This window comes from Phalacrocorax aristotelis, chromosome Z, assembly GCF_949628215.1.
Source record: "Phalacrocorax aristotelis chromosome Z, bGulAri2.1, whole genome shotgun sequence".
Taxonomy (NCBI): Eukaryota; Metazoa; Chordata; class Aves; order Suliformes; family Phalacrocoracidae; genus Phalacrocorax; species Phalacrocorax aristotelis.
This window is the reverse complement of record NC_134311.1, coordinates 31,274,405-31,288,572: the sequence shown is the minus strand read 5'-3', so window position 1 is coordinate 31,288,572 and position 14,168 is coordinate 31,274,405. Positions and strand designations below refer to the sequence as shown.

Genomic DNA, 14,168 nt, shown 5'->3' with positions numbered 1-14,168 from the left:
GTACTTTGCTATCCTTTCTGATATGCTTAGGTGTGTAAGAAGGAATTATTTTTAATTAAAAAGATTTTTAAGATCTGCAGATAGTTTATCTGCTTAAAACTGACATAATATCAATTATATAAAATGGGTGTGCAAACCCTGGAATGTTTTTTTCGGAAAAGAGCTGCTTTTGCTGTTCCAGCAAAAGGAAAATGAGAATGTGCTTAGAATGGACATGACAGCAGTACTGGTGGAAACTGGAATTTTGCTAAAAGCTACAAAGCTCACATGGACTGCTGCATTAAACATGCTTTTTTTTTTTCATTCTTTCATTTTGAGCTGCCCTCCACTCCCTTTTTAATTGCTTTGTGTATATTAAGTTGCCTAATCAATCACAGGAGTTTGTACGATGGAAAGTATTGCATCGCAGGAGCTGGTCAGAAATGGTCATGCGGGACCAGCAGAACAGTAGTAAAATTTCAACTGAAAATGAAAGCTGTCAGCTGTACAAAAATGTTCAAGCCTTCATGATATATTTAACATAAATGTTCAAAACCTTTTCCAACTAAACTGCTCTTCACTATTAGATATCAAAATAAATTTGAAAAAAATCACTGCTTCAGACAACGACTAAAGAACTTCCTGAGGATATGTCTCAACTTTGAGTTATACACAATTTAAAATGTTTAAAGGACTTTGGTGTTCATTCTTTACATTAATCATAAACTTAATTGTATTAAATACTTAAGGAATTGACACACAAGTTTTCTTTTTAAAAAAAAAAGTTGCGGAAAGGAAGCTCAGACTTTAGTCTTCAGGTTTTGGTTTATGTTAACTTCCTAGTCTAAATAGCTGTACTGCCCATAGAATATTTTTTTCCAAGAGAAATTAATAGCTTTGCCAAGTCTATTTCATTTTCCAAGAGACTAGCTCTCATTTTCAGCCAACAATCTTTTTTCCGTAACTTGTTGGATGTCACCTTTGAAAAAAATGCTTTTTATTTATATCAAGCCTGAATCAGTACAATTCATCTAACTTCTTGTTACATCTGAAACCTCCCTTATGGTGAACTTTCAGTGTTGGCAGCTAAGCATTACTACAAAAAGAACAATTTTCCATATTAGGATTATTAAAATATTGAAGGAAAAACAATTTTAGATAATCTTTAATAAAACAAACATATGTACCTTTATAATGTTTAAATATCTTTTTGCATACTGTGACTTATGATCTGCAGATGTTGGAGCTGAACAAGAAGAATAATATTTGCATATGCATACATTTCAAATTTGTGGTCTGAACTCAAGTACAACTATGAGTATTACCAACCCTTTCATACACAGATGAAAAGTTAATCAAGGAAAGCCCTGATCTCCCATTTTTTGGAAACACAAGGTCTGGGCAATGCTGTCATTTATGCAGAATCAGTGGGAGAAGGGGATATGCCTTGCTCTTCTAATCCTGCTGGTGTTATAGGAGTCACACATTGTAGGACTTCCCATTGCAGGAAAGTGGCGGTCAGTTATGCTTTTAATTATCAAAACAATTAGATTTCACATTGCAAAGGGGAAAATTCAGGTAGAGCTTCTCTGAAAAATCTCATTAGTAGTCAAGGAGCAGGTGCTGCAACAAGCAGCAAAAATAAAGTTTCATGATTCTGGAGACCTCTGAGTGTTAGTGGAAATTCTGGAGAAATTTGCAACAGCATCCTAGCAGAGGTGTAATAAAGACAATTGCTTCTCCAGCATGTTTCCTGTTGGAGCATCTTCTAGCAAGGTGAATTTAACTTCAGATCTTTGCCAATATAGACTTAATCTCTCCACTCTGAAGGTTCCCTGACATAGAGTCCAGTCTCTCGGACATTTACCCATTGTGGTAATTTTTTTTTGTGGAAGGTAATAAGGTTCCTGATAAACCTAACAGCAGGTACTTCTTTCCAGCATTCAGGTTGTTTATCTAATAATGCTGATGTATGAAATGGATTTTTGAGGTATCATTGATAAAAATCTGTTTACTATACCTGAGCCTGCAAGTGAGGTGGTGGAAGTTAAAATGACTTATTTTTTCATTCTTTCATTAATATACGCTAAATCGTACTTACGGGATAGAGGTTCTGTAAAAAGTCCTTATGAAAGGCAAATTTGCTTTGTAAGGAAATTAAATAGATTTATCAAGTATTACATTTTCTTCTTTAATTGACGGGGGTGGGAGGGCATATATCAGACCTTCTCCTTTGCTCACTCCTCATGTGATTCATACTGATCAACATGCTTAATGTTTTCAGTATTGTATTTTTAGTAATAGAAGTATCAATATTCCAAATAGCTTATAGGTAAAAATATTTACTTCCAGACACATTGCTTCCTTATTTAGTTATGGTTCTGTGGAGTTTTGTTTAAATAAAAATGATGGAAGAGATTTCACAGTTCCTGCTAATCTTTCGAGCATTCTCAGACATGAAATAGTGGATTTTTTATAATATGCTGCTCCAGCGCTGCAGTCTTTGTCCTTTCACCCTTCCAGAGGTTTTACATAGGCTTTATGTAGGTGCAGGAAACTGCCACTGCACCATGAATAGTACTGTTGGGCTTTACACAGAAACAACGTTTTGGTATTGGGAGCCTTCAGTTAAAATTTCAGTCTGTGCTTTCCCATCAAAAGAAACTGTAAGTGTTCATATTCTTCCAGATAACTTGCAATGGACTTTCCAACATGTTTAGGTGCCTTTTTACTTTACTCTTTCTTTATGTCTCAATTTTTCTCCTTTTAGGTACCTGAAAAGGTAAAATTTTCATGGGCAGGAGTAGTTAGTTAACACAGTATGAAACTGTGGTGGCTAAGACTGTGACAAAATTTGGATAGAAATTGGATCCTTATGTGTGTACCAAACTATTTTAAAATTTTGTCCTGAATGACAACAACTGGTAGTTGGGATGTTAAACATTTAGTTTCAGGTTTTGAGCTAGTGGGTGTTAGACACCAAGAGGAAACTTAATGTGGCAGACAGATTATCCCATGTCTACTTACAGCAGGTTTTTTACACCTTCATCTGAATCATCTGGTTTTGGCCAGAGGTACAGGAACAAACACAGAATAGGTGGATGTTGGACCATACCCAACACTAGAATTCTTAATTTTCTAATTTTTGTGGCAGGCTCCCTGTCAAATAGTCTTTTTAAATTACAGGTAGAATTAGAATAGACTTACAATTTTTTTGGAAGGGAATTAATGAAAAATATCCCAGGAACTGTGATAGTTGGTCAGTCCCATTTGTGAATACAGAATGCATACTTCTATAAAGGAATAGAAATGCCATAATATCTTTAAATTTAGAAGTCCAGTGTGGTATTTCCAGGGGGGTTTTATGTTGATGCCAAGAAAAAGTACTTTTTATTAAATTTAATTGTATTAACAATTTGAATTGTGGATAAAGATTGTCATTCTTCAAGTCATGATGCATATTGAATATAATTTTCTGAGGTTAAAAAAAATGTATAACACGTATGTGCTGAAAATCACTTTCTTTCACCAAAGCAGTTACCCTTTCTAAGCAAATAATGATTTATAACATATGTTCTTTCTGGCAAAATTATTCCGGCAGCAATGCTGCAAAGGAGCAAATGAAGAAACACCTAACAATAAGACAAGAAAACCAATATGGAAAAGATGATTGATTCATAAACTCAGGGTTTTTAAGGTCAGATGAACCATTAAAATAATATAGTCTGACTGTATAAAGCAGACCATAGAATCTCACATGGTAATTTCTGAATCAAATCCGCAGCTTCATTTGAAACTACAAAGTATCTTCAGAATGGCATCTAGTTTTAGTATGTTTGCTTCCTATAAGTAAAAATATACTATGTGACTATCGGCCTTTATGTAAACAGCAGTACCTTACTATGAGCCCAAACATGCCTGCCTTCACTTCATATTGTAAAATCATATGTTTTCCTCTTAGGATAGAAGACCAGCCACTGCTCAGATTCTTTAACTTTGGGTAAACTGAATGGATAAAGATTTTTAAAACAGAAGCATTTGCTGTGAATAATATTTTTAATTACACTATGATTTTAAAATATTAATATTACTATAAAACATGTTTCTGAAATCTTAAATAATTCTTTTGACTTTTTGCATCATTCTTCCTGTTCCCAGCATCCTGTTTGAAATGCAGTTGCCATAGCTATGCAAAGGACCACCCTTGCCAGGTGCAGATAGCAGGTTACCTCCCTGTTGCTGTCTAGAAATTGTCTGCTGCTAGGTTTCTGCTTCTGTAGCCCAAGGTTATATAAGCTGCACATTCTCTTAGGACCTCAGGATCTGTTGCTTATATGTCATTATTCTGAAGCATAATTCAGGATCTCAGCATTTTGGGTTGAATTTATTCTTATTTGTAGATCTACCTGAAAGTTTAACAATAGTTCAGTTTGTTGTTCTACTGTTTCATTTGCAGTAGTCAGATTTTTAGATCACTTTATACTGATGAAAGTTACTTGGTTATAGAACCTGAACATTATTATTTATGTGTTCTCTGTTTATCAAGGCACGGGTAGGCACATATATACAGGTTTCCAGAGTACATGTTTCCTACTTAATATGATATATTAAGCGGTAGGTGTATTTGTATCACTTCTTCTTGTATCTAGCTCATTTATATTCTCTTACACACTCTTTATAGTCTGGTTATATTCCCTAATCTTTCTTTCAAACACACCCTCTAAACTGAACTTTTCATTGCTAGGGTTGACAGGGGTTGATACACATAATCAACTTATGTCTTATGGGAAGGTAATGGAATTCAAATAATTTCACAACTCAGGTTTAAGTTCCAAGTTTAATCTTGTCGGATTGAATTCTAAACTTCTTAACATGGACGATCTTTGGCCTGAATATTCCTATAGATCACCAACCATTAAACAGAAAAATTCATAATTTGTATTTCTACTCCTACTGTAATTGCTTCATGCATCCAAAGATCAGTCTTATAAAAAAGTGTACCTTGGAGAACACATGCCATAAAAATACAATACTGTCCAACAGAACTACCTGTTTTCTGAATAGGAGTTCCGAAGTGAGCTAGGATGTCAAGATTATCAGTGCTGGTAAATGCAAGCTTTGGAGATTTTAGAGATGCACACTAAATCATTATTTGATTTAAATCTAGGGGCAATTCCCCCGTGGAGAACTGGCCTCCATTTGAGTGCATGGAGTAAGGAATGCATGACCAGCCATCATGCTTAATATTGCAGAGGAATTGCACACTGAGTAGCCCTGCAGGAACAGATCCATGCCTACCTGGGTGGATGCAGAATACAACTTCAAAAGTAGGACAGGGTTTGGTATTCCCATACAGATCTGTGGGGATCCAAAGATCATGCTCCCTTTTGCTACTGGAAATCATGTTTTCTTCTGACTGTGATTATATTTTATAATGGGACTCTCAGTGTTGCTAGTGACTCATAAAAGGTCTTTTCAGGTTTACCCACATACATCCGTTTGTCTTTTTGAGCTTTATGTTTTTGAGAATCTCATTCATGAAAAGTCTAAAATCAGTCTTAATTTTCAGGAAAGCGTTAATCTTCATTGATCTGATTGCAGTCATCACTTGGGCCAATGTGCAGGCTACAGTCAAACAATCAGTGCTCAATACATAGTGTAGACCTTAGACTTTCCCAGAATCCACCTATTATTTGTACTGTAGTCATTAACAAGCAAATTAAATGAGTGGACTCTTCTTAGTATTACTATCATATTATCAGTGTGTATAACTTAGTTGACATTAGAATGGGAGTCTGCTTCTTGAGCAGCAGTAAAAGTTTTTTGTATGCATATGAAGCTCATTACTTTCACTTTGTGACGAGAATGCTTTTACAGATAATATTAGGCAATAGATTATATCACAGATATTTGCTAAAGAGCACAATGCTGTTTTCCAAGAATGAAATAGTGTTATAATTGAATTCAATACCCAAATTCCCATTTGTTTTCACTGGACTCAAGATTTAATTCCATTTTTTTCAGTTGTTAAATTCTGAGCAGTTCTGTTTTCCTTGTGATAGCAGACTGACCATTGCTGATGATTTGCGGGTTAAATGCAGTCTATCACGTATTCCCCTCAATTTTTGTGACAGCTGAGTAAACTTTATATGAAAGAAGTATACAGTCATAATCTGTGGCGGAGTCTTTTCCTTACCCTTACCCTTACCCCTTAACTAATATCCAGACAAGATTACAGTGAGTTACTAGAAGTTAAATCTTTGATAGTTGGAGTTTGTGTTTCAAATATTTCTTATTCTCATATGAGGCTATAGTTTGATGAAATCACTGTCTTCTGCTATCAGTCATCAGGATCTGTATGTTAAAAATACAGCTGTCTCTGATTTGGCAAGGGCCTTGGATGTGATTAAACTGAGACCACTGTAAAGCTGCTTATGTTCCAGTATGTTGGATGAAAGATCACTGAAACCTTTTTCTAATGGATATGATTTTCTTTTTATAATGTACATATTATATTAAAGTACTATCTTTGTGGCTTGATGGACAAGGAGGAAGCTCAAAGGTATAACTCTGAAGATTATTTTCTAGTCAAAATAAAGACTAAAATCCACAGTCCGTACCAAGTATTTAAGATCTTTAAGAACAGTCATTTTATTGTTAAGGCATTTTTGTTGTGGATACTTATGTGCTTGCTTAACTTTATTTAAATTAACTGCCAATGTATATAAATGACTGTGCAAAAGTCTCTCCCAAACTGATACCTGAATGAACCTTATCAAAGATAGGAAGCAGAACATGTATTTCCATTTGAGCTAGCTTTTACTTTAAGAGCCTTGTCTCTTAGTGTGAAGAAAACTTAATATGAGGTCTCACTGGGAAGACCATTTTCTCCCTTTCCAAACGTGTCAAAGCTCTTATTTTTGTTCTTCAGGGGGGAAGAATCAAATTCTGGAAAGCATTGATTGTGCCATTTGTAGCTTTGTTGTGAGACAAATTGCACACTAATGATAGCGTGCGGAAGTGTGTGACCCACACATCAGTATAGGAGTCTATTTTCAGAGGGAAAAAAAGGGAAATAGGACAGGATAGCAGGGAGAACAGCCATAACCCCACTGTTACGCCTTCTTTCACATGACTGAGTCTGAGTGGAGCTTTGCATTTTCTCTTTTTCCTCCCCCTCTTAAAGTTTCTGTAAGGATATGAAATCTGGCTTAGAGGAACCATCTGTTTCGCATTTGTTCCTAGAAAAATTCAGTTAATTGTTGTTCCCAGTTTGTGTTGCCTCATAAGGTCAAGAAATCTTTTTCTTTATACAGGTTGAACCTTAATGAGTTAACTGTTTACAGAAATTTGACTAGAAGTATATTTTCATATAGTTTGTATATACTCAGCGTACTCGACATAGCATGAATAGGTTGTTCTATCTCATGTTATTCCTCTGAAAATAAACAGTGGTTTATCAATTAGTCCTCTGTTGGTAGCACTATTTTGTGGTAAGCATCCCAGCAGGAATGTTGATTCTGTGACGGTCACTGGCACAGACCTTGATCAATATGGAGAGAACAAATGTGTGGCTGCTGTGGTCTGTAGCTCCCTCCCGTCAATCGCCATGAAGTAACTCAGGAACAAGAAAACCAGTTCCCAGTCCTTGTTTGCTTAATCTGATCCGCTCCTTTGGTTGGTTGCTTGTTTGTTTGTAAAACTCTTTCATTTATGGATTTTACTGGTTACATTATCAATGCACAGATCAGTTTTGGGTCCAGCTGCCTTGCACTACTTGCATCTGTCAGAAAGAAATAAATTGAAAGGTAAGATAACCTTGTACAAATCATTACCTTCAATGGAAGATGTCATGTTACTACTGTAAGCAGTAACATAACTTAAATTTCTAGGTCCTCTTGGAATTTTCTTAATATATGTATCTACTGGATTAAAAATTGTTTCCTTCTATAGTTTCTAGTACACTGTCTTGTATAATACAGTGATCTTTCTTTTCCTTTCTTCCAGATTACAGAACAGGCCCGTGTTTCACACAAGTTAACAGCCAGCTGTGTCAGGGCCAGCTAACAGGAATTGTTTGCACAAAAACCCTCTGTTGCGCAACCATTGGGCGTGCATGGGGTCATCCCTGTGAAACGTGCCCTGCTCAGCCTCAGCCATGCCGTCGTGGCTTCATCCCTAATATTCGCACTGGAGCATGTCAAGGTAAGCCTTCTGGTTTAAATTGTGCATGACTGTTGTGTTGCTGTTATGCGTCATGAAAACCTTGTGGCCACTTAAAACAAAATCCGCGTTTTCCATGTGTGCGTTCTGTGTCTTACTTTTGAAAAAATTTGGATATGCTTTGGTGCTTCCAGATTTGAGCTAGTGTACATATAGAATGAAACTCAAGTGCCTGGGAAAAATGAATGCCAATCAAGGAGCCATAAATACAGAGCATGAAAAGGTCAGAATGTCTGTTGGCACAGCCACCAGATACTGCAGTAGGGCACCAATCAGGCATCTGGCTTGTGTTGCTGTAGACCTTAACTAATATAGACTTCATTCATTCTACTTAAAAAGTCAATGTTTCTTGCTACTGAGTTATTTTCTTTTGGAAGTGGTTGGGAGTTATTAAAGAGGCTTTTTTTAGATCCCATCATAGAGCCCATCATTAGGATAAAGCACATAGTGAACCTTCTGGATTCTCTGTCTGGATTATTTGTACAGGGCTAGACAATGCAAGATAAAGGAAGGACTGCAGTCCTCTGTGTTTGGGAAATGGGAAAGCCTTCTTGCCTTATGCAATATCTCTTTCCATGATGTTAAGAGACTCGCTGCTCCTCCTTTCTGTTGTTACTGCAGTCCACCTATCCTGGAAGACATATATCTGTTCTGCTGTAACTGCTTGGCTAAATTTTAGAACAAACTGCAAAAAGAATGCAATAACAGAGAGTACTAGAACTCCCGAAGGAGAATGTATTACTTTTCTGTTCCAGGCTGGCGCGCGTGGTCAGTTTGCAGGCTGTTTTGTCTTAGAAACTTCCCAAGAAGCATAGGAATCCAAGTAGGTGCAGCAGGCATGGCCTATGCCGCCTATCTACCCCTTGAAGGAATAAGGTTCAGAGTCCAAGATATAGGAGTCTGTTGTTGCATTGAAGACTGTGCACACTCCACCTTGTTTGAGCAAGAGGGTGTCTAGCACCAGTCTGTTTTGTAGTGTCATCTTGGCGGTGGCTTGCAATTGTGTGTTGACAAACATGAAGGATGTTCTGGTGCTGTTGGCCAGACATTCCAGTTGGATGAGGGTATCTCTGATGATAATGTTAGTCTTAATGTTGCTGTCTGGAGTAAACCAGTCAACCACCCATCCTGTCATAGATTTCCGCTGTTGACCCACACTCATTTCTTCCCCATTAAGTGTTTCTTGCTTTGCCCGATAGTTATGCCCAGTTAAGGGGTGCAACATATGGGGCATCCATTTCCTAGGGCAGAATAGAATGGCACTAGGGTGAAGGCAGCTGGCTGATAGGTATTCTCCCAGGTGTCCTTTTTCCACCAATTAAAGTTGGGCTAGGCATATTCATCACTACACAGCCATACCATACTCAGGGGCATCCATGTCAGCATGGAAGTATTATTTTCCCACATGAATAAAGCTTGATTTATAGTGTGAGACCAGAGGGCCCGCTTCTCTTGAGATGGGTCAATGAGTTTAAACTCTCGGACCTTACAGTAATTCACTGCGTGGCCCATTATTTCGATTTTGTTTTCCTCCTAAGTAGATGTACCAGGAAACATCTCGTATTTGAAACCAAGGAATTTGAAATGAGCATGGGAGTTGCTGTTTTACTGCTTCTAAATGGAACCAGTGTCCCAGAGAGTACCATTGCATGTTTTGTCTGGGTCTGTCATATCACAGTCTTGCATTGTATAGGAAACAGAGATGTTAGGCTTTGATGTGTCAAAGTGAGTTAAATTAAATCCACTGCCTGGGGTTGTCCAATCCCAGTCCCAGCTATGGGTGGCGTTGGTGGTGGTACAGCCATCTATCCCTTCCAGGCAGTTTTCCCTGTCATTTAGGCTCAAGCGCATCGGACCTGAAGCTTGAGGTATACAACACACCTGGACACCTTCAGTGGTATTAAGGGGAACTGCTGTTTTGGAAATGTTTGCTATTAATTCTGAGATGTCAACGCCTGAACCATAAAGGTGTAAAGGCGATCTCTCAGCTGATGTTGGAGTGGCGACACAGGCAGAAAATGAATCACTGTTATTGCCCACAACTCATGCAAAATTCATTACCATTTGCAAGACTACATTACTTTTAAGCCCTCCTTGAGTGCAAGCATCTGTCTTTTGTGATGTGCTAATGGCTGTCAGGAGAAAGATGCTAAGCCACTTCATGTTGGCATGGTTCAGGTGCCTGCAGTGCCACTCAAAATGCAACTGGTTGGCCACATGCTACCACCAACAATCCTGTGCCAAGCCCTTCCAGAGTAGAGCCTGGTCTAGCCCGCAGCTGGTGATAGTGTCATTTGCTGCCTTTGCTTTAGAGTTATGGTGCTGCATGCCAACAGCTGCACGAAAAATTCAGAAAACGTACACGAACCCGTACTGACGCAGTCACCAGGGGCAAACGTCTCCACTCCCTACAGTAAGTTAATTAACACCATGTATTCCTGTTGTGCTGGCAACTGGGCTTCAGGGGGATACAAGCACTGTGTACCATACAACTGAACCAAATTATGCTGAGTCTTGACTTGATCCATGACTTTCCTGTAGAACAGAAAAGAAAATGGTCTCAATGGGGAAAGGGCGGATAGCTACCCCTGGATTCACTTGTGTGTGGGGAATTTTTGGAGTCTTTCTGTCAGGAATCTGAATGATCCACATGTTATTATGCATGCTGAAAAGGAGGCCTTGTTTAAGCACCTTGTTGGGGTGGTTAAAAGATACTGCTTGCCCAGTCTGCAGGTCTCAGGGCACTCCTGGGGCAGTTGACAGGTTCAGCAAGGGCAGTCCGGAAGGAGAAGCCTTGCCAATCGGTTGACCACATGTGCCCCAGTGGAAATTAGTTTTAGCCAGGGCTGTCCACAAGTTGCTTCCCCAGTCAGGCTTGTGGAGCTATAGGGCCTGTTTTAGGTCGGGAACAAAAGCAACTGTAACTGGGCAATGTCTGTTCATCAGGAAGGTGCAACACCACCCAGGCAGTGGGCACACTGAGAGGTTGGCTGCCCACTCCTTGAATGTGAACGCATGCACAGAGAAAGGTACCCATGGTTGCCATTAAGGCAGAGAGAAAACAAGAAATTTGGGCTCCAATATCAACCAAACATCTATTAGGGCCCAGGATTATAATGATGTGTGGACATCCCTTGGTGTCCCACTGGACACCAAGGTTTAAGGTGCCATGCCTGGGACACCAGACAGGGCATGGGTGCTACTAGTTTTCTCTCAGCGGGGTGGTAGCATGCCTAACGTCATCCAGAGCCTCTCTGGAATCTTTAAAAAACGTGTTGGCAGACAGGCAGTCTGCAACCTTGCCATGCGAGCAGGCTTTGCAGACAGCTTGGACCACAGTCCCTAAAACTGCTAGTGGGTTTCTAATGCATTAATTCTAGTGGCAAACCTAGGTCTAAACCTTCCCTCCACAGCCCAGTTCCGAGGTCTTTCTCATCTCTTGTCCCACTTGAGGATTTAACCCGAGGTCCTGCAGGACTTTTTTGGAGGGTTCTGGCCTCTTTTGTGGGTTTGGTCAGGTGACGTCATCACATCCTATCATTCTAGCCTCCTGTGTTAGTTGGTTTATGGTCCAGCCCCAGTTGTTTTGCCCATTTTGCATTGCGTGGATGGTACTAATTAAGATTAATTTAAGGCTGGCTCTCAGCCTTTGTGTGATTGGTCCTAATTTATCAAGGTTCGGGATCAGATACAATGGTGAGTCTGAAGCTCCCTGTCATTATTTTGTCCCCTCTGATCAACAAACTGTTCAACAATGAACTGCAGTCATCCATTAGCCAATTCCTGAGTACAGCAAGCCCAAATATGCACTTGTTCTCCTTGTTCCAGTTTAGGGATACTCCCCATGCAATAGGGGCGGTCAGAGAACATAGTGCCCCTGAACCTGCGCTGAGAAAGACACCAGGACCACAGCCTCCCTCCTGAGCTTCATCTTGATTGAAAACTATTCGGTCATCTCCCATCTCATGAACTCATTTGACCCACTTGATTGCAGACTTGTCAGGTTGTGTTCCAAAATCCCTGTGTAACTTGGCCAGATCAAGTGGGAGAAATGCAGTGGCCTTTACACCTCAGGCAGGTGTCCCGTCTGTCCCCCCAATTATCTCATGTTCAATAATGGGGAAGACTCCTTGATAACATCGCCATTGTCTGGCTAATCACCTGGCTCCTCATCAGGGTCATCCCAAATGTCCCCATTCCAGTGCTTGGGATCTCATGTTAGGGCCCACACTTTAAGGATGTCCATGGTCCCGCCCTGTTTCTCCAAGTTAGCACTGACAAGCTGTACTGCTTTATCTTCTGATCTTTTTATTTTCTCTGTTACTGTAAAATTAGACCTTGCATCATGAGCTGCATCTCTTGCCTTTGTGCCTTCTTTTGTAACCTTTCAATGTGGGCAAGCAGTTATCTCTTTTTGTATTCCCATTGCTTCTTTTCATTACAATTGATATGATAGCATGCATCTAACATTTTGCAGATAATGCCTTTACCATTTTCATCTTTAAATTTTACCTGTGCCAGGTCTGTGTATCTTTTCACCTGGTTCCACTCAGACCGGTGGTCTCAGACCCAAGCATTGTCAAACCGGGGCTGGGGTGGTAGAATCCCATGCCTCCCCAAATAAACCTCTACCCTGTTATCATCAGACCCTGCTCACTGTGCAATTTTGTGTTGCTGTCTGGCCCTCTGCCACTGTCTACTCCTTGATGGAATAAGGTTCTGAGCCTGAGGTACAAGGTGAGGGGTATTACAAGAAGGCATTTTTTAGGTGGATAGCAATTACACCACCCTGCAACTGGGGACTATTCTGCTTCCAGTCCAAAATTCCTTATAATCTACTGAATAGGTATCACTCAGTTCCCCAGGAAAGTATCCTTACCTGGGGTCCCCAGTGAAGTCAGACCACCACGGCATGGGCCCGCTCTTCCTCAGAAGCACTTGAATCAGGCTCTTGCAGAGGGATTCCTGGACCCTTCCTCACAGTGATGGTGCTCACTGCCCAGCAGTGCTGCTGCGCTGCTGCCTGGTTGGCCCAAGCCCTGCGGGAGGAAGGGCTGGACCCTGAGCAAAGCACAGCGTTACATCTTGTACCAGTGTAGAGTAAGGTTAGTATTTCGGGCTGAAATCAGATGCTGTAAATCAGCACAGTTCTTTGAGTTCAGATTATGATCTGTATAATGAAATAAATTAACCAAGAGAGCAATATCCCTTTTGATCAATCAACCCCCACTCAGTCTGGGGATAAACAGAAATTCAAATAATTGTGGATGACAGATCTTTTTGTTTTGTTTTGTTTCCCATTTTCACAAAGTGTTTACTTACTGTTCTGTCCCTGTATATCTGCAACTTACGGCTTCCAAAATCTGTGTGGAACAGCACAGCCAGGCACTGCAGGCATTACATGCCTAAGAAAATCTCTATGGCAGAATTAAGAGCCTTCTTAGCAAAGTGATAAAGTTGACTAGAATGATCTGCTCTAAATTTTTATATAGGTGATTCCCTGTAGTGCTGGAGAAATTTCTGCTTTAATTACTAATTCACAAAATAACAAAAAGCATGCAAAAGCAGTGTTTGCTTGTGTGCATGTATGTGTTAGCAAGAATGTCTGTCAGGTAATTCAGAAAAGGGGCTTTGACACTGTCTCCCAAAAACTTTTGATGTACAGGCTGCATGAGCAGACAATAAGGTGCGTTGAAAGCTGGCTGCATGGCTGGGCCTAGAGGGTGGTCATCAGCAGCTCAAAGTCTAGTTGGAGGACCAGTGACTAGCACTGTACCCCAGGGGTCAATACTGGGTACAGACCTGTTTAGCATCTTCATTGATGAGCTGGATGGTGGGGCAGACTGTACCCTCAGCAGGTTTGCAGATGACACCAAGATTGGAGGAGTGGCTGATATGCAGAGGGTCATGTTGCCATTCAGGATGACCTTGGCAGGCTGGAGAATTGGGCTGATGGGAGCCTCACG

The 14,168-nt window shown here is 40.0% G+C and overlaps 1 protein-coding gene across 1 annotated transcript in view; it reads left to right on the top strand.

The window, feature by feature from the left end:
* Positions 1-14,168, top strand: part of FBN2 (fibrillin 2) — a 185,643-nt gene that overhangs the window by 34,802 nt on the left and 136,673 nt on the right. Inside the window, exon 6 of the mRNA XM_075078460.1 lies at positions 7,987-8,184. Within this exon, the coding sequence (XP_074934561.1) occupies positions 7,987-8,184 (198 nt within the window). The remainder of the gene's footprint in view (positions 1-7,986; positions 8,185-14,168) is intronic.